General features: G+C 33.2%; 1 protein-coding gene across 1 annotated transcript in view; it reads left to right on the top strand.

Moving 5' to 3' along the window:
- The window catches only part of LOC124366216 (rap guanine nucleotide exchange factor 4), a 965,043-nt gene that overhangs the window by 739,239 nt on the left and 205,533 nt on the right, over positions 1-20,271 (top strand). The window contains exon 3 of the mRNA XM_046822602.1: positions 14,203-14,294. Coding sequence (XP_046678558.1) covers positions 14,203-14,294 — 92 coding nt within the window. The remainder of the gene's footprint in view (positions 1-14,202; positions 14,295-20,271) is intronic.

The following is a 20,271-nucleotide window of genomic DNA, read 5'->3' as shown; positions in this document are numbered from 1 at the left end:
GAACCGTTTATATGGGTAATTCACTAAAGGAACTTAATGTAGAATTCAAATGTTTGAACATGCATCTGCAATGCAGCAGCTTCAAAAACTCCTATTTATCATGGGTTTCTTGAAAAATATTATTTTATTGCCATGTAAGCTTTAAATAATTTGGTTCAAGTATTTTGATAGTACAGAGTAAAGAGATTTTATTAAAAGCGACATTCAATGAAAAATCAACATGTGAACAAAAGCAGACTGACAAAAAAGGTCAATTGTTACTCAGTACTTTTCACATACTTGTTGACGTTCAAACTGTGTTTGACAGAATTGAAAAGTTTTTTACAAAGTGATCAGACCATTGTCTTGTTCACGACAACAGTATCATATTTCCAAAGGAAAACGTTTAATTCCAGAAAAACCAATTACTCTTAAGCTTTGTTTAATGTAATACGATATATAACATTATAATTATTCTTATTAACATTATAAATTAATTAGATTAACATTTTTTTAAAGAATGTTATAAGTAGATACTGTATCTACTTACTACAGTTTTTGAGAAATGAGTTATATTATATCTCAATAAGAAAGAAAATCCAGATAATTTAAATTCTTACAGGAATCCGAACCATGGAACCTAAAAATATACTAGTAACAATCATTATCTGAAAATGTATCTTAATTATTTGGCAAGTTAAACATAATATGTAGAAGAAGCCGAATATATATATATATATATATATATATATATATATATATAATTATTTACATTATCTTAATCTCCAAATTTAGACCTTTTTAATTATTTAATAACCAGCACTTGAACCCATGCGGTAGTTATTTCTGCTAAAAACCATTATGCTAACTAGAGCGTTAGCTCAAATCAAAGTCAAAAATCAAAATCTAAGTTTGCATGGCCAATTTCGGTCGCCACGGAGTAACAGATTCCACAAATGGTAACCAACCTCTTTTTGGCCTTTTCGTTGAAGAGCGTATGTTGTGAAAAATTGAAAATGATTTAGACCTAGTTTGAGGATTCACTTTTCATTTTCTGGAAATTTTATACTTGTATGTGATTGAATACTTGCAAATCAGCATGTATTACAACGTGGTTAGAGTTTATTGCATTAATATATTATTTTTGTTTTTTTTTTTACTTAGACCATATTCTACATATTCAACTCATTTACCAAATCTCAAAGATTGTGGAATTGAAATCTTTTTCTATTCTGAAAATCGTATATTGCATTTCATCAATTGAGTATAACAGCTCCCATAAAACAAAAATTTTTTATATTGTGTTTATCAGACTTTTCGTGCACAATCTGTTGATTAACCAGAAGATATGGTCAAAAAAGCCATTGTTCAAACAATATTTAAATGAAACAAACAGAGTCAGATTTACACTAAATTACACAAAGGTCCGTGTTGTTGGGAAGCCACTGTTTTGTAGCCTGGTATTTAAACAAGAACAATAGACTGTATAATCAGTTACATTATCATAGCCGATCCAAGACTAATATGTTTCAAAGTATACAAAATAATTCCAGACTAACGAAAATAACTCAAACTTATTTTTTTACATTACCGATATAAGATTATCTCGTTTTTAAATTTATCAAAGTATGAACGCTACAGGGATTTGTTTGGCCAGACTTTGAATAATATTTTAAGACATGAATAATGTTTTATGAAAAATGTACGGCTTTTTAAAAGGCATTTTTTTTCTTTTGACTTATGACAAGAAGCTGGGTAAACCTCTCATTAAATTTAGTCCCATAAGGGCCTTTGTTCCTGCTTCCGGATTTAAAGTAAATTCATAAATACTAAGATTGAGCGTAGGGGTCGTCACTAGTTCATGGAAAATCTTCCATAATTATCACTATTTAATTAATCATGTCACTTTAGAAAAAGGATAGGCTGGATTTCTTACGTATCAGAAAAGTAAGAAAGTATCACTTCCTAAAGTTTATACTTTAAAAAACTGTACAAGTAAAGAAAGACTTCCCCACTCCAACAGTCGTTCTTCGCAATAAACGATATCGATCGACCTTTTTGCTTCATCGACATCGACATTCGTGGTTTGCCATGTGACGCTTTTGGACACTTATTGGCTTCAACTGAACTGAACTGAGTTGTACTTAATAATTAAACAATCGTTCATACCCTTCTAACGACAAAGCTGTGAGTTATTTCAGCTAACAGCTTTGTCGTTATTTGTCGAATCGGTAGTTATGTAGTTATTTGTTATAGACCCCACCGGTGGGGTCTATTTAACCATAAATGTTATTACTATTTAATTTACAAAATAATATAGAATTGGATAGCAGAACTTTTAGTTTAAGGCCATTGCTGTAGTGTGTTCTACTTGGTTCCATTCTTGGCACCTAAGTATTAATTTTTTTTGTTTTAAATAAAACTCTTTTCTTTTTCTTCTATTTAGCCATAACAGTTATTACTGTTTAATTTAACTGTATAGAATTGTATAGCAGAACTTTTAGTTTAAATAACCTGCAAACAAATCTATACATTGTTATAATGGGTTATTATAAAATAGTGAGTCAATTAAAAAGAACATAAAAAAGGGCATCGACAAACCTATATCACCTATATAATCCGGAACTTTATGCAACATGTTTTACTTATTTTGAACTGGCAAATAAAACGGTTAAGTTTAATCTCGTTCAGGTTCCCGAATCACAAACATGGTTGAGTTTCGGTTTATAGGCACACATAATACCTTGACATTTGTACACATTGTTTGTTAGATAGCTGAAGAAGCAACTTCAATCTCAGTGGGATTTCTATAACGTTAAAAAAGTATGGTTGGGAGGTATTTTGTAACATACTCGTACAGCGGCTAATAGTAAACATTTGTACAGCTATATTCGAAGAACCAAGAGCCATTCTGCAACTTGATCTTTATTGAAATCGTTATAGATATATTAATTTTAGTTGAGATTCAGATTGTATTTTTAGTTTTCCTAGCTTGAGAAACCTAAAACTTACCATCAAAGAGGTAAATAAATGTTAAAACAGCACCAAGTAACTGTATATAGACATTTAAAGTGGCGACTATCAATTCCTTTACGTGGCGGCCTGTCGATGACGTAATTATTATTTAAGTGGCTGACGGCCAGTTTTAATTGTATCAAACTAGGAAAATTATAATCTGATAGCAAATTTATTGCTGCATATTTTAATCCTTTTGATAATATTCCATTTTGAAACCCATTAAAATTATTGCGTTTGACATAAATTTGATTCTCAGGAAAAAACATTTATCATTTTATAAAACGAGGTTACTGCACTACAGTGATCTCTGAGCTCCTAAACTATAAATCTAAAGATCTTAAAACTGTATTATTTAAGTCCCGCCACGTCATATGGCCTGGATTGGGCCACCAAATACATCGTAAAGTGTAATATGACAGTAATAGGATAATTGGAGTTTTAACGTGATATACCTCGACACCAGTTGTGAGGGTGTCAGAGCAGTGTCCGCAAACGCATCTGAGGCTCGCACATTCATGTCTGTGATGCCGGTGAGTCTGCCGCTAACCGCCTGTAGGCACTCTCCACACTCCCAGCTATTGCCGAAGTGTCTGATGTAAATTCTCTAGCTCATTATTGTTAGTGAAGTAAATTTTCATATTTTTCATTTCTTTAAGCCTAAGCAACCCGAACGATATGTATCGATTTAACGGACATAATTATGTCATCATCGCTAATTGGAATATGGAATTCCTCACTAGGTCTTTGTGAGCTGTGCCTAAAGTATTGTAATTTTTGACAACTGAAAAGGACAATAGATTCCAATCTTCGAAACGTAGTTTTCTATTCCTTTAACATATGATAATGGCTAATATCCCAAACTTTGTTTCCGTTTCAAATTATCCATCGTTTGTAATAAATAATAAACATTAGTTTTCTTTCACAAATATGCAAAATTACTTAATTTATAAAAATACCTCTTAATCATGGGCAGTTTTGGAACAGTTCCTAAAACTAATACCTAAATATTCATTCATTCGTTTATTATTCATGCGCATTTGTGCTTACGGGCAGCATGCACTTAGATATATTTTTATTGTTCTATATTATTTAAAAAAAAGTATCAGAACCACAAAATAAAGTAACTGAACCATCTATACCATATACTCTTAAATAGACTACATAATGATTAATTGTTATTTTTTATCTGAAGGATTTTTTGTGAAGCTGCATTGCAGGTTCATATTCAAATACTTCACTCTACATTCAGTTCCATTATAAAATTACTAAACAGAGTTCTGACTTGTTTATAACCAACCCGGCTTTATTTATTAAAATTCCTTGGATATGAAAGCAGTTTTAATGTGGTTTAGTAAACCATTTGAATACAAGTTGTTTTATACACCATAGCTATTTCGTTCGCGGTTGATTCTTTTAGTTTTTTATCTTTATTCATTGGTAAATTAGAGGTTTATTTACATCCACAAATAAAGACCAAAGTCTTTTTCCCTAACGCTATTTATCAGTTTTTCAGTAGTTGCTTTATTTCAATGTTTACTGATTCTATTCTCATTTTTTGGTTCTTTTCTAATTCTTTTCCAGGGTGATATAGGTGGTACCACTTTATAAAATCAATGCAACATTCATTCAATACATGTAAACCTCAAATTTGATAATTTGGATAAGAAAAATTATTTATGGGAGGAAGATTGTATTACGATAATGTATAATAAATGATAATATAGTTACGTCAATGACTTCATTTCATAGAACAGCTGTTTAGTGTTTCGTCCGATCTGTAGAGGGTAATGAACGAAGTTATCGGATGGACTTAGTTAAAGTTAAATCGATCCAGCACACAGATCGATGTTTCTAATTAGTTAAAGGGAGAAGTTTGCATTCCGAGAGTGTTCATTAACTTGGACTGGAAAATTGGCCAATCATTTAAGTGGGAGTTTGTTTCGTCTGGACATTTCTCATTAGGATTCAATTGAAAAAACACGCTTTGTATATATTTGCTGCTTTAAAATACAATTTTAGTACGGAACGTAGCAATCCGTGCTAAATCCCTTAGGTTTCTTAATTGCTTTGTTTGTTTGTAGAATAATAATGAAACCTATGAAATTACATCTGGAATATATTTCAACATGTATATAAAGATTGTTATTTAATATGTTATATTTTTAATAAATTATGTTTTCGGTGAATTAAACTGCCCAAACTTTAATTCATACTTAAAATAAAGTACATAAAATTAAATAAATGAGTTTTGTTATAAATTTAAATATGCGAATAATTTTGTTACTCATACTTGCGTGCTTGTTAGCTCAGAAGCCGAGAGGAAATTTGCACTCTCTACACTGACTTTCAATAGAGGAATTTTTTCCGAAGAAAGAATTGATCCTCAGCTGTCCTAATTATGATTGAGGACGAAATGGAAGAATATATAAAGGGTTATAATAAAATATAATGTTTATCAAATTTGTGTATCTTGGTTAAAACTACTGACTGGCACAAAAATAATAGTATCATATTCAAACAATTAGATGAAAAGACTGAAAATCACCACATTGAGGGTCTGTAAATGCTCAATCATATGTGGTTAAATGACGCTGATTTAACATGTGTTTACGTGTGTAAAGCTAAAAAATATGATCTTGAAAAAGTATTTTATATTTCAACCCTTTTGGTATCCTTCTTTTTCGACCTCTGCTAAAACTAGCGTATCTGTAAATCAATTTATTCTTAGGGAAAATTTCTCTATCGATTTAAAGAAAAACGAGGCAGTGACCTTATACGATAAAAATTGGCTCTCTGCTCCTGTAATATAACACAACCTTAACATTACCCTTAATAAGCCAAAGTTGGAAATAAAAGATGGCTAAAATACAAGGTACGACTATGCTTTATTTTTGTTCTTTTATCATTGGTTTTTAATAACAATGACTATAAAACGTAGATTGTCAATGGTGTATAATCATATCACGTATATATGTGGACCTTAATCAAAAATTTAAAAAAAATTATGGTTGCCTGTAAAGTCGGTTTTACGGGCGAAGATTTTACGTGACAACGTCTTTTTCTCGGTAGAATATTTATTGATATGAATATTATTAAATTGCACAATAGGAACAAGGAATTGAATGAAAATAAGAATTGCACAAATTTTAACTATAGAAATATATTTTGTTTACTAAAACATTGTACATAATTTGAAATTAATTAAAATTTGTTATTGTAAATGGTAAAGTTGAATAAAACATTTACTAAAATTGGAATTTGAAATTCTTGCTAAACACAGTTAAATTCTAACTTCGCGCGTGGTGATTGGTCGGTTTAGTTCGTTTGTTTGGTCGCACTGTTATGACAGGTTAGAGGTTATAATTTGTTATTTTAAATGTTTGACTAGCAATACGCGCTGTTTCTTCTCAATCGACTGAATTACGATTGATTGCAGAGTGATTTAAACTAATAATTTACTTAACACTATCAACATTTGTCAATAGTATGACATAACCTATAAACTCAGTTTCTCAACTTTTGTGTCAATCTAACAATTAATCAATCAATCATAGTTTACGATAATGAAATATCAGTGTACAATTATTTACCTTTATTGTTGTAGTTGTTGTAAATGACGAATCTAAGCACTCGACATTTTCACGAATAAACATAGTTATCTGCTTTATCCCGTGCGGCGGACCCACAGTTATCTGCTTTATCCCGTGCGGATCCCGTGCGGCGGACCCACTGGACGGGCATCGTAACGTTACCGGGCGTTACACTTTTTCATGAGTGACTCCGAGCCGCAACCTAATTTAAGACGTTGTCACGTCAAAAGTTTTAATCAAAAGATTTTAATCAAAAAATTTGAAATACAGGTAAGTATTTTACTAAACATAATCTAGTAAATCTGATGGAAGTTCTAAAAACTTATTTTCAGTTTCATTTATAATATGAATACAAAATTATATTAATGACAGTGTTGTAAAACTTATTCTACTGCAGTTGTTTCTCAGAGATATGTTCGCTATTCACAATGTTTGCATGCTCCATTTAATAAGATTAGCATTATGTATTTCCCAGCGATATTTCAAATAAACTTGTAGATAATAATAATAATTTAAAAACTTACAACAGCAGTACCAATAAATGATGCTGACTTTGGATCTGTGTTAGATAGATAGCGGATGTTAAAATTCTGTTTGTGATTGTTGTACTTTTTATCAGTACCATCTACCTTGTATGCATCGACTCTCTCCCTTATTCTGTTTGATAAGATCCTCGCACAGGACAGTGTCCCGTGAGGACGGGCAGTATAAGGCTTAAAATAAGATCGGACCGAGAACACATTTACATATACCTTGACGAAACAAACCTGATGTAGTTTCTACTAACAGAAATGATCTTATGAACGTTACGAAACTATCTGTAGATAGAAAAAAGTAGAAAAAGCATCCGATACATCCAAGTAAAAAGCCTATTTAGTACGCGTATGATAAAGGGTTAGTAAATAAAAATACATATACCGGGTGTCTTAAAAGTTCCCACCCCTCATATTATCTTTCGTATGATTAGAGGAGTTTTTTATGTATGAACATTTTTGAATCCTCCCAACCCCATTTTTATGCAGGTACTCACAGAAAGTGCCACCTCATTTTAAAGGTGCTATAAAAATAAAAGTAATGGCACAAAGTAGAGGTTTGTAATGTTATTCTATCTACTTTTAATTGTTTTATAAAACCCCCAAAATTTAAGTTTCATTTAAAGTTATCCTAAGGTGGATAAAATTTGTTATTCTTAGAAATTACGACACCAAATCATAAAAAAATTTATTACAAGAATCAGAAACTATGAACAACATAGAATTTATTAGATTTGGTTTTCTCATTAAAATTAGACTTTAGATCATTAAAAGTAAATTTTTATATAGTAGCAAGCAATCTTCCAAGTGCATATATCTTATGTCATTTGAGAAAGAAGTTCACGAATGAACGAAATGTATATACGACATACTAACAAGAACGAGAATAAAGCATGAACACATACGGGCGTGCGGTATCTCTCCAGCACACAACCTATAACTTAGTTTGGTCCGGAATTTATTAATGCATGATAAACATTTAGTTATGTGCTTTAGGGGCCGTACATCACGAAACATATAGAAACTATTCAAACTTCCACAACACCGCTTTAAAACAAAACTAAAATCGAATCAGTGGTATATTCAAGGTTTATAGTGTGTACCTTCATAATATTTATAAATTAGCTAATATTAATTGCAGAACGTGTAACACTGAACTCACGTGACTTTGTTATGGCAAGTATAAGCGTGGAACATTTCTCATTTCAAACATATGACTAATATGCATGGAAACTCTTTGTTATATTTCAAAACTTTTATCTGTTTCTAAGCAAATGCATCTGAAGCTTTTTGAACTTTCTCAAGGACGTAGTCAGCGAGGCATATAAAGAGTACGAACCCTTCCCACATTTTTAATTTTTTCAATTACTTTTTTTGTGAACGATTTTTAGAAAAAGATCGTTCTTTACAAAGAAACGAGCCAAGAAATTTTGAAGGGACAAAATGGATCCCTACACTCTGTTCACTACGGGAAAATATCACTTGACTGGACACCGTCCAAATTTCGTCCTTGCTATGGTCTTGAACTTTGTCACTTATACATGAAAAGTTATACGGGAAAAACTATACAACGTCTGAATACCCATAATAGATTCTTTTGAAAAATGAGAAATCTCCTATTTTTACGACAAAAAATTAGGGCTTAATATTGAGTTTTCTGACTACGTTAGACCATTCCTAAACATTACAATTAGATAGGCATCACCCAAAATATTACAGTTTATGTTTCCTTTAAATTCATGTAAAACGTTTTATCAAGCGATGACTATCAGTGAGTATGTCCTACCAGAACGTCATTTAACATGTATAAGGTGAGAAGGACGAAGCTCGTGTCAACTACGCGGCAGGTCAAGATTAGACCGACAGTAGACCGCATTTGGTCATTACGATTGCACTGCATTAATAATAAGACCGAGCACAACCACGATAGCGTCCGAAGATAATTACTGTTACGGTCAAGTTACTAAATCTACTATCCATCAGACTTGTACAAATAAAACTTCAGTGACCCAAGTGTTAGTTTTCACTAATAAATCAAGAATTATTTTACCATAAATATTGTCCCAGTCTGGAAACGATTGCTTTATATTCAATAAAGCTATCAAGATTGTAAATGCGTTAAAATTTACAATAAAGCTCTTAAGATTGTAAGTATTTTAAAAATTTAAGTATAAAAAATTGGCCAAGGGATTTGAGCGCGCGACCGAGGCTGTACTAGCCATCCAAGAAACATTGACCCCACCTACACGCTTTCATTCATTATGTCATTGGTTTAAAAGAACTGAACAATCGGAAAACAATTTATTTAAATATAATCACGAGACAACTGAATACATCAGTAAATATTCCAGTTCTTGCCTTTGGATCGCGAGAACACTGAAATATGAGGTCTAAGGGAAATCCCAATGTTCCTGGAAAAGACGCCCATCTCCCCCGCCACGCAATCAGGCAACCTACGGGCGCAGATCTCTTGGCCATCTGTAACTATATTCCAACCTAACTTTTTTACTTTATATGAGTTTTAAAATAATTATAGTTCTAAATACATTTAAAATTATAAAGTTAAAAATATTATGAGGAATTTGTATTAAAAGATTATATATAATTAAGTATAATCAATTCAAAACAAGGCTATTGCGAAGTCTGTCACCAGTTTAAAAGAGTTAATAAAATCTGCTATTGCTTAGTTACTGATTGGAATTTCATCACGATTTATAACTTGAGTTACAGAGATTTACGAGGATGATTCTGTATTTTTGAAAACAGGGCACTCCGCATAAAAAGAGTTTGTACAATGCTTGTACCGCCTAGAGAGAGTTAATAACTAACAATTTGATCATCACTACTTCCTCATATTTATTATATCCATGACTCAAACATAATAGAAGTAAGCCTCCATCCCGAAAGATGAAATGATTGTAATGTATTATAACTAGCTCAATATTATAACAGCTCAAGATGGAAGTTATAGTTTCCGAAATTTTAAATTAATATTTACGTATTATCGTAATATTATTGGATAATATTAAGATATCCAAATTTCCAGAAGCGAATTGTGCGTATTTCGAAGAAGGCCATGTTGAAATGCTTTTCAAAGGTTAGCATTTTAGCTCAGCTCTAGCAGATGGCCTGTCTCAAAATTCGGTGCTATATATTTTTATCCTTTAAAATATATTAGAGAGGATTCATTTTCAAAGGCGATTAAGCCATCTAGTTCTTCAGGGTTTTTCTTAGTTGAGTGGTTCTTGGCCTGATTTCCTCTTAAGACTCTATTTATTGTAAGATGTGTGAGATGTGTTCTATTTTTTGATAAATTGAGGTTATGTTGTTTATTTATTTCATATGTCTCAAATTTTAATATAATTTTAGACCATTTTATATTATTGTAATCAGACTATTCATGTCATGCACGTCAATGATGTACGTTTGATCATATCAATACGATTGGTTGATATACAGTATTGAATAACCAGCTGTATTGAAAACTCACTTTTAAAAAATGTGGATAAATAGCGAAATAACAAAAAACTGCTTTAAGAGATCATGCTTCGTAAAAATTTACTATTTAAATATCTTCTTCACAAATGAAAAATAACATTTATAAATTGAATAAATTAACCTTTATGACCTAACCTTCGCCCTTCTGCAGAAGAATCTTTCCATCTGTTGTCCAAAAATAAGTGTAATCCTTCTCTTTTATTACAGGGTGACTGTGAATAAATAGAGGCTCTCAATTCAATGCTATGCCGTAAATATTATGAATCCTCTTCACCCGTCGTTTTCGTAACAGTGTCCAGACTCCAGATCATCATCCCAACAATCCTCGGGAACTTCCTGGATCCAGTTGAGTCGTCTACTCTTGGGTAATCACTGTCAGACCTGCCACCTTAAGACCAAGGTGACAATATTGTCTGGTTTCTGAAGCGGAATTGCGTGCCGTGCATATCAACGTGTTATAGCTCGAAAATTATATCTATTAGCTTAGTCCTAATTCTGAGTACAATACCAGCTTGTGGAGATATTTTTCGTCACTGGCACCATGACAATCTCGAGCTAAACAATTTATCCTAATTCAGAGACAGTTTCTGTTATTTGACAACTAATTACTTACAGCGAGCTCTTCATTTCAGCTCACTTCCGCTCTCTTGTAGTTGTCCCTCAGCATAAAGAAAAGGCTTAACGTATCATCAAAACATGAATCACTTTTTTTCACAAGCCGCACTATACGCTTATGTTTTGGAACAAGAGTTGATTCGCCCGTTGAAATGAAGTTTACGCATTAAAAATTCATTATTGCAACCCAAGATTCTGATGCTTTGGCATTCCGTAACAACTTTAAACAAAATTACAATCAACCATTTTGCAAGTAAATATTAGTATAAATCTTCAATCATATGCACAAAATTTATGCTATACAATGACTCCAAACTTGAACAAAAGTATTGCACATAACGTTTGAAATGTAAAACAGTAAGGTCAAAGGTACAGTCAATCCATGACGGGTGTAAAGGACACGCTGTTACCCAGATAACAAAGGCAGCACGCGCGGCTGACTACATCCTTCCTGTCCCATATCTGACTCACCACTGAACCGTTTTAACATTAGTTCAACACTACAGGACAGTAGAAAAATTAACAATACCTTTTCCTCGGAAAATTAGATTAGAAATACATTTTTTACATTTTTACATAAATATTTTAAATTTGTTAATCTTTTACTGACATTTTAAAAGAAGCCTAGCAGAGTATAAAATCTTATTATAACATAGTGGACACAGGTTTAGAAATAAATTTACGTTCAATTTTAGTCATTAATATTGCTGCTCCATTTTAAAGCCACTTCACCAACGATCACACATATGCTTTAACTCTTAACGCAATATTGATAATTTTCTTCCTCCTTTTTAAAATGAATAACCACCCATTTCATTTAGTTGATAATAGTCCATGACCTATTATTGGATCAATTGGAGTCATAACCAATAACAATACTGTTAGCACCATAATAGACTCATCTGTTGGCTGATTTTTATTGAAGCCTATCACTCAATGGGCTGGGAAAATTTAATTTCTGTCTGCACGATTTATCGAGAACTAATCGAGCATTTGTAGGTGGTTGGTTGGCGAATGCAGACCTATTGCGTTTTGTATACTCTAGTTCAGTTTAATAATTAGTGTTGTGTTTAGTTTTTATTAAGTGCATATTTTAGAGTTGGTTTTGACACACAAAATGGTGGTTGTGTTTCCTGACTCATGCGTCTCACAACGGTCTGATATAATTTGTTTATTTTAACCTAGTTTCTAATTATGTGTTAGGTTAGTTAATTACCTGAAGAAGAGATCAGATTGCAGATCTTGAAACGTACTGTTACTGATCTGTTTTGTAACACTAAACGATGGCAAATGTCAGGAAAAATCGTGTTTCCTACACAATCCTTCGATCGCAACAAACAAACTAATCAATACACTTTAAATTTTCTATGAAACTTCATTTCTATGGCAGCCACATCAATATCCGACAGTGGTGCATGTCACTCCATAGGATTTAGCTGAGCGTTAGCAAACATTTTTAGATAGGTGTTATGAGTAACCAGGATGGCAACAAGCAAACAGCAAACCGCAGAATACGTAACTATAAAAACTGAGATGAGACGGGTGTAGATTTGCATACAACCTCAACGAAGCCTGTTACGCGACACGTGGCGTGGCGAACCTTGTTTAAATATTAAGGTTATATAACTACACCGGCTAAACCGGTACCGGCTAAATTGAAGGTCGGTTATGTAAATACGTAAGCGAGGTTTATGAACAGAAAGTTACTCCTTAATTTACTGGTAAACAAACTAAATTATAACGTAACCTCAGTTTTCTACACATAAAGTAGCTACGATGGAAAGGGTTGATTTAATACGAATTTTGAGTTTAAATCCATTTCACCTTCTGCATCTGTAATCTTGCGCTGTCACAGTTTTCACCCCTGGAACCAAGTCTCTTCAGTCAGCATCTGTTTGAAGAGATCCATAACAAGTTGGTGACGAATAACACGACACTAGGGAGGTAAATGGAGCTGATCTCAACATACGTATTATAACAGTGATTAACGGTGAATTCTGCTTATTCTTTGGGAATGTGCTGTACTTATTAAAGGTTTATACCTCTTTAGTCAGAAATATAACTAAACTGAAATGTTTGGGCTTGAGACATATTTGATTGTAGAACATTTATTTTGTTTTTTTATATACAGCATTTAGTCGGCTACCTTTCTTCGCCATTGAAGGAAATAAGGGTCACCTGATCCTCAAGGGGTTAATGAAACTAGAGTTTTCTTTGTAAGTAAATATTCATTAGAGGTTAGAAGAGGATTTACTGTGTCCGTCTCACTGTTTACTTTAAGTATGGGAAATATTCTTGAGTCAATAAAGAGTTTAATAACAGTATTGCAGTCATCAGATATCTGCATTACAAATATATTATTCTAGTAAGTGGTAAATTAAACTAATATGATGACGTACATCTTTTTAGATACATTTCTATTAAATACTAGTTGTTTCCCGCGGCTTCGCACTCGTTCAAATAGAAATGTATTTTGAATAATCATATACATCATAATTTTGCGCCTTCAAGTAGTATTTGGCAATTTAATATACATAATTGAATCTTAATTTCGGTGTATAATGTGTAGGTGCTTAGAAAACCTTTATCTTTTGTAGCGCCGCCTGGTGGTGAGTTACATTTATAGGCATAGATATAAACCTTCTCCGTGGAAATAACATATAGATACAAATCTTCATAATGATCAGTCAAATTGTTTCTGAGTCTACAAAGGACATAAAGGCAAACATATATATGGGGGAAATATCATTATTGGTGTAATATATTTTGTATTTAAACTAATTGAATTAAACCACTGATTTGTATAGTTTTCATACAACTTTGAACACAGTGTTTAAAACCCATTGATGCCATCTACTAGTGATCGGCAAAACCTCACAGTCAGATGTAAAGATATGATTAATAGATAGAGACTACAGATTTGTCATCATACTACAAGCACGTCCCTCTAATCCTGCTGTCTGTTGCAGTGTTCAGACAAGGGGACCCCGGCTCTAGCTGGTACGCGGTGCTGGGCGGCTGTCTGGATGTCAGGCTTCTCACTCCCTCTCAGCAGGATAAGGTAAGTTTACTTCTCCATTCACTATAAATCCTCAATAATATACCTTAAAGTTCTAAAGTTTTAAAATTGGTTTCTATTTTTATACTTACATTTCTAACATTTTATATAATTACTTACATTTGTTTTTGGCATACCTCACTACTAGTTGTCAGCCTTTAATAGATTTGTTGTAATAGGCCTTACCTTTTATGATATAAAATGCTCCCCTTATTCAATAATACTCATTAAACGTTGCCTTTATGGTATTTTTTTCTCTGAGGACAAGTAGGTTAGAAATTGTACCTATGCGCTGCTTCCGGAGTGACAGATATTCTGGATGTGTACAGTTCGAGGACTTTAGCTGTGCGCGTGATCTTGAGCATGTGGTGGGTCGCGGGATCGGTGGCGGGGTAGCATTATGCGCTGCGTCCCGAAAACATTTCCTGTGATTCATGGATAAAACCCTCCTTTCAGGAATCGCATTGATCCAAATAACTCATGACACTCACTACAATCAGTCTGTTTGTGACAGTGCTGATTGTGGTGGAATTAAATAATAATAAAATACCAAATAATAGCAATAATACGACTTATCCTTGTTTTTCAGTTGTTATAGTGTTGTTTAACGTGTTTTTCAAAATAACGTATTTGTCAATACTAATCTGCAAATCGAAATTGTGAGTTTAAAGTCGTTAAAGAGATTGTTGCACCTTCATCTCAGCGGCTAGTATGTAAACGCAACCCGCCACACAGATAGCGTTTATTTGTTGAAAGGGTAGTATTAGGACAATAAGAGCACAGCTAAATTCCTTCAACTGTACGGTTAAGAGTAGGGGCCCCCTCTTGCCGAGATCCATAGAAGAATTTTCCATGGGAATGACATTATTCCCAGTCATATCGTCTCGGAAGAAGGGGAGGTCAGCTCTGTAACAGCTTCTCCAGTCAAAGGAGGCAAGGGGAGGCACGACTAATATCTAGGCTAGCAAGAATCTTTGATTCTTAGGGAACCCCACCACCATTAACAGTCATCTCACGCAGTAGACTAGACCTATCGAACTACCCTTGCACTTAGTTTTAGCACACAGCCTTATACAATCACATAATCAATTTCAGCATGGTAAATACATAAGTGTTTCATTTCTTAATGTATCGTATATAGGATAGAAATAGGAGATGAAATCATAAATAGAATCACTATTTGACTGGATGTATACTTGTCACAAAATCCGCACAAAATCTCTCGTCTCAACAGTTATCACCATCAATAAAGATGAAGGCAATGAAGGAAAGAGGCTTAAATAGGAAAAGAGAAGAATGGTAGGATTGGTGAGGATAATTAGTATTAACATCCCTGTCTGTTAAATTCTCTTGATACCAACATGTGAATAGATTACTTGACATTGCAACCACTGTATTTTTAATGCTAATTTTTTGCACCGCATCTTCTTACACTTACTGATATTCATAGGATTCCCTCGAAGGTCCTTAATCGTAGTTCCTTAATTAGCCGATATATTAGGCATAAGCCGAGAACTCAGCTTAATGAAGCGGCACGATTTAGGGCTAATTGATCATGTAAGACGAGAAGCCGGACTTAGTGAAGTCAAAATTGTACTGTACGTCTGAGCCATACCCTATCTTTATGTCTGATTTTCCAAATACTTGATTAACTCAGGATCATGGAAACAGCTTAACATAAGAACTCAGATTTTCTTATTTTCTATGTAACACCAGATATACGGAACCCCTTATCAATTTAATTTCTGCATTTATTTCCTTGTGCAATGTATGGTTTTAGGCATCCTTTATCGATATAGTTCCTATATTTATAAGTGTACATAATATCTTATTCAAGTGAGAAACACGCCACATCACGTAACGCGTAACAGGCTTCGCAGAGGTTGCGTGCGAAATTTCAAATCTATAGCTCCTTTCATTATCAGATGCCAACGGACAGATAGAGAGACAATCATACAGAAAAGATGTACACATCCAATCAGAAAAGACAAAATTGTGACAGCCTACTGTGTGGTAGACAATTACGCTCAGTGAAACTCCATGGATGGACATCCACCATTATACAACCCTCTCTGTTCTATGTTGAAAAGGCAGTTCATTTTCGAGATATCGTAGGGATAAACGGACAGAAATACAATTTTTCGAGCCCTACAACTGATTTATATTTAATTAATGCTCGACTAATAAGGCATCGATCTCGAGTCTATGTGTGTATTTAATATCATATATGCGGCATCTCTTATCAATGAATATAACATTACTGTGCCATAGTTCACTCATAGGAACAACTAGCAGTCACGACTCGCATATATCGTAGGTTTGGAGTGACCATAGCAAATACGAGGGCTGCCTTAATTGACTTTAATCCTTCCTTTTCTATCCAACTCCGAGACTTGTATACATATTTTGATCTCTTTTCGAAGGTTCGCCGCGCCAGACGGACCTCGGTCTCACGTGACGGTATCAATGCCCCGCAAGAAGTGTGCGGTGTCGGCTGTCGGAATCCCAGGACCGGTCTGGGAGTATGAAGGCTGTTCCCACAGACACAGACGGCTGATCCCTCCCGCCATTGTGATTGACACGGCAGCGGCGTGCCGTGACACAATCAGCTGATCGCAGCCGTCAGACAGTGATCAGCCGCGAGTGACCGGTGGCAGACATGTGCGTGGAAGACGTGCTAGTGTTCTTTAAGATCATGATGGTTTACTTCTTGTTCTTGATATTTCTTGATTTTTTACGCTAACTGGGCTTTGTGGGTATACTAATGATAATTCAGTGTAGTTTATCTTGATAGTAGTTAGTCTATGGTTATCGCGTATAATTTTGGCGACACTAAAAAAATATACTAACGTAAATGTTCCAACTTAATCATGTATGCATTTTATATTTAGGTTATATTAAAATAATTTTAAATTTATTGGTTGTTATTTTAGTTGCGATAAATAAAAGTCCATATGTTAACTTTTAGATTCTACTTTTCAAGCTAAATTAACTGTAAATATTTAAAACAATTCAAAAATACAAAAGTTAGAATGAATATTTTTGTACCTGAAAAAATTTCGTTTAGTATTATATTATTTTATTATTATTATTTTATTATGTTGTGACATTTTAAAAATTGTGATTGTGTCACAAGAATGTTTTAAATTTCAAAAACTAATAGTATACGGTATCAATAAACTTTACTTTTTTCGAAACTTTTAGATTAACCACTAATTCAATTGGTAAAGATAAAAAACATAACAAATGGTTTTTTAAAGTGCGAAAAAATATTAATTCTAACCTTTTTATTTTTGAAATAAATGTTTTAAATATTTTCAGTTCCATTAGGTCGAAAAGTAAAATCTAAAAGTTATCTTATACACTTGTATTTATTGCAACTAACATAACAACCAATCAATGTACAATTTGTTGCTGCAGTTGTGGTTGACCGACTGAATGGAATAATTCGCCATCAAACCGCTCGTTTCCTGGAAATAATACGTTTTGGTGGTTCGTCGATCTAAAATAGTGTGCTTAATGAATTGCTGCCCACACGTGTTTTACTGTCATTAAGTTACTTAACTGCGAGCATATATTGAACTAAACACTGAACATTAATCATTACCTAGATGAATTTAAACTATGAATAATTGACGATGATTGATCAACACACTTGTTTGTAATAATTTAATTTACCGCTTTTACATAGTATTAATTCTAGTTTTTTATTAGTTTCGCTCAGATAAGCTCTCAATTTTTACAAATTTTAAAGCTTTTTTCTTAGCTTCTTTCAAATTTTGGATTGAAAGTGCAGTTAAAGTAAAAGTGAGTATTGGTGTTAATTGAGTACTGAAGTGGTAAATACCCTGGATCCCCCGTTCTAAACATTCAACACATGAGAATGTCAGCATCATGTTCTGGAAACGAAGGATCTATCATTTGTCTCCTGAGGACAAGGTAATTTAAAGTACTGTGATTAATATGACTTTAATAAGAATTAGTTTAATTTTAGTTATTAAACATTACAAAATTAATTTAGGAATATGGGTCTAGTCATGCTGTAGATGACACATACAGTTTCGTATTATTAAGTTCATGCAACATCGGTAAGTCAGCAAAGCCAACTGGCAAGGTATTTTAGTTAGGTAACTTCGACATTAATATCAGTTAAAGTGGTTTAATATTACTAAAATATGTTTAATTTCTTGGACTCAATTTTGGTCATATAGTAGTTTCGATATAAAAATAACTGAAAAGCCATACACGTAGGGTATAAGTACGAACCATCAGAGTATAAAGAGAACATCAGTGTCGACAAAGTCAATCCCTGGGGTATTCCTACTCGAATATCTTTCCAATAAAAGTAACTTCTGTTTCCTTTTGTAATACACTTTGTTCTTCTATTAAAACGATTCAAACCACTATAGGTATTTTTACAAATATATTAAAAATCTTAAAACATACGATAGTTAGTTACAGTTAGACAGTTGAATACATGACGAATGTCTGTTAATTCCATTACAGTTATGTGACGATTATTCGGTGAGAAAGGAAAAGGGAGAGATAGCGAGAGAAAGAGAGCGCAGACCTGCCTCTTGACCTCTGTCTGAATATGTTTCTTGACGTAGATTGTACTTACATTAATGAGGCATCTCTTTATTTTGTTTATTCTATTTTTATATCACATTTACATTGCAGTTTACATTACTCTACAGGCATTCCTCGTCTTCTATTCTACGTATATCGTTTTCTTCACTGTTTATGTTACCAGTAAATACTGACTGTGATTCACCTATATTTTAAGTGTTATAGTAATATTCTTGAATATACTGATGGTTGGTATATATAGCATTGGGGTTTACCCCATTATACAATATTTTACCTCTTGCCTTATTTTTGTCTTATAGCCTTGGGAGATATGTATCATTTATGGATATAAACAAAACGCACTTTAGTTTTCTTGTTAAGTGCATACTTTCTCGATTTAAAGGAAGAAGTAAGAAAAGCGTTGAGATTATCTTTTATGAATAGACAATAATAGTAAAAAAATATCCAATTTTTGGGATTCATATCTTATAGTATATTTTAATTAATTTCTTTAATATTCGCTGTAAATGTACGCTACGTGTTGCGTAACAGACTTCACTAAAGTTGTGTGCAAAATTACTAACCTATATAGCTCATTTCATTCTTTAGATAACCTGCGGACAGATAGACTGGCACGCATAAAAGAAATGTTTACACTCCCCCGCAGACCAAAGGTTAGTCTACTGTTAGTCTACTGAGTGATAGAGATCAATGTCACTCACCCAAAATTCCATGGTTGGACATGCACCATCATAAAACTTATTCTTGTATATGTGGAAATTAAGTTTCATGCGAAATCAAGAGTTATAAATGAAAGCGACACCAGTCTATTACATTTTATTTTCATTCTAAGAATAAAGTCTTACTCGATGAACTTTCATATGGTTGTAAAAAGGTTTTTTGCAAATCAATTCATTTAGCTGATTTTCCGTAACCATCATGGTTACCCAAAATATTCCTCAGCGCCCCGCCAGATCCCGTACAGTGATAGGCACCATCAGTCAGAAACTCAGTGTTCCTCGCGTATAAACGAAAATGCATGCAAAGTATAGCGCAATTCGTCTTCGATATAATGTGAAGACAGACTAGAATAAAACATTTTCTTGCCCCATGAGTGATAGATAGGCTTCGCTGAATCTTATCCAATAAAGAATCTCCCATAATTAAAAGGCCACAAATAAAAAGCGTAAAATGGTTGACAATTCAATTTGCTATAATGGAACTTAACTCAAACTGGCCCAAAGTACAATCGGCTCATAAATAGATCCTTTATCAACGTGAACGGAAAAGCTTTCTATGTCGATTAAGGGCAATGAATTGATTTTACCATCTAATTATGAAATCTTTCCTAATGTGATTTAATGAATAGCATAACATCACATTAAGGTCATTTTTTGTAAGGAGAACAATA

The sequence above is a fragment of the Homalodisca vitripennis genome, chromosome 7, assembly GCF_021130785.1.
Source record: "Homalodisca vitripennis isolate AUS2020 chromosome 7, UT_GWSS_2.1, whole genome shotgun sequence".
NCBI lineage: Eukaryota > Metazoa > Arthropoda > Insecta > Hemiptera > Cicadellidae > Homalodisca > Homalodisca vitripennis.
Note: the sequence above shows the minus strand (reverse complement) of the source record. Positions and strands in the feature narration are given on the sequence as shown.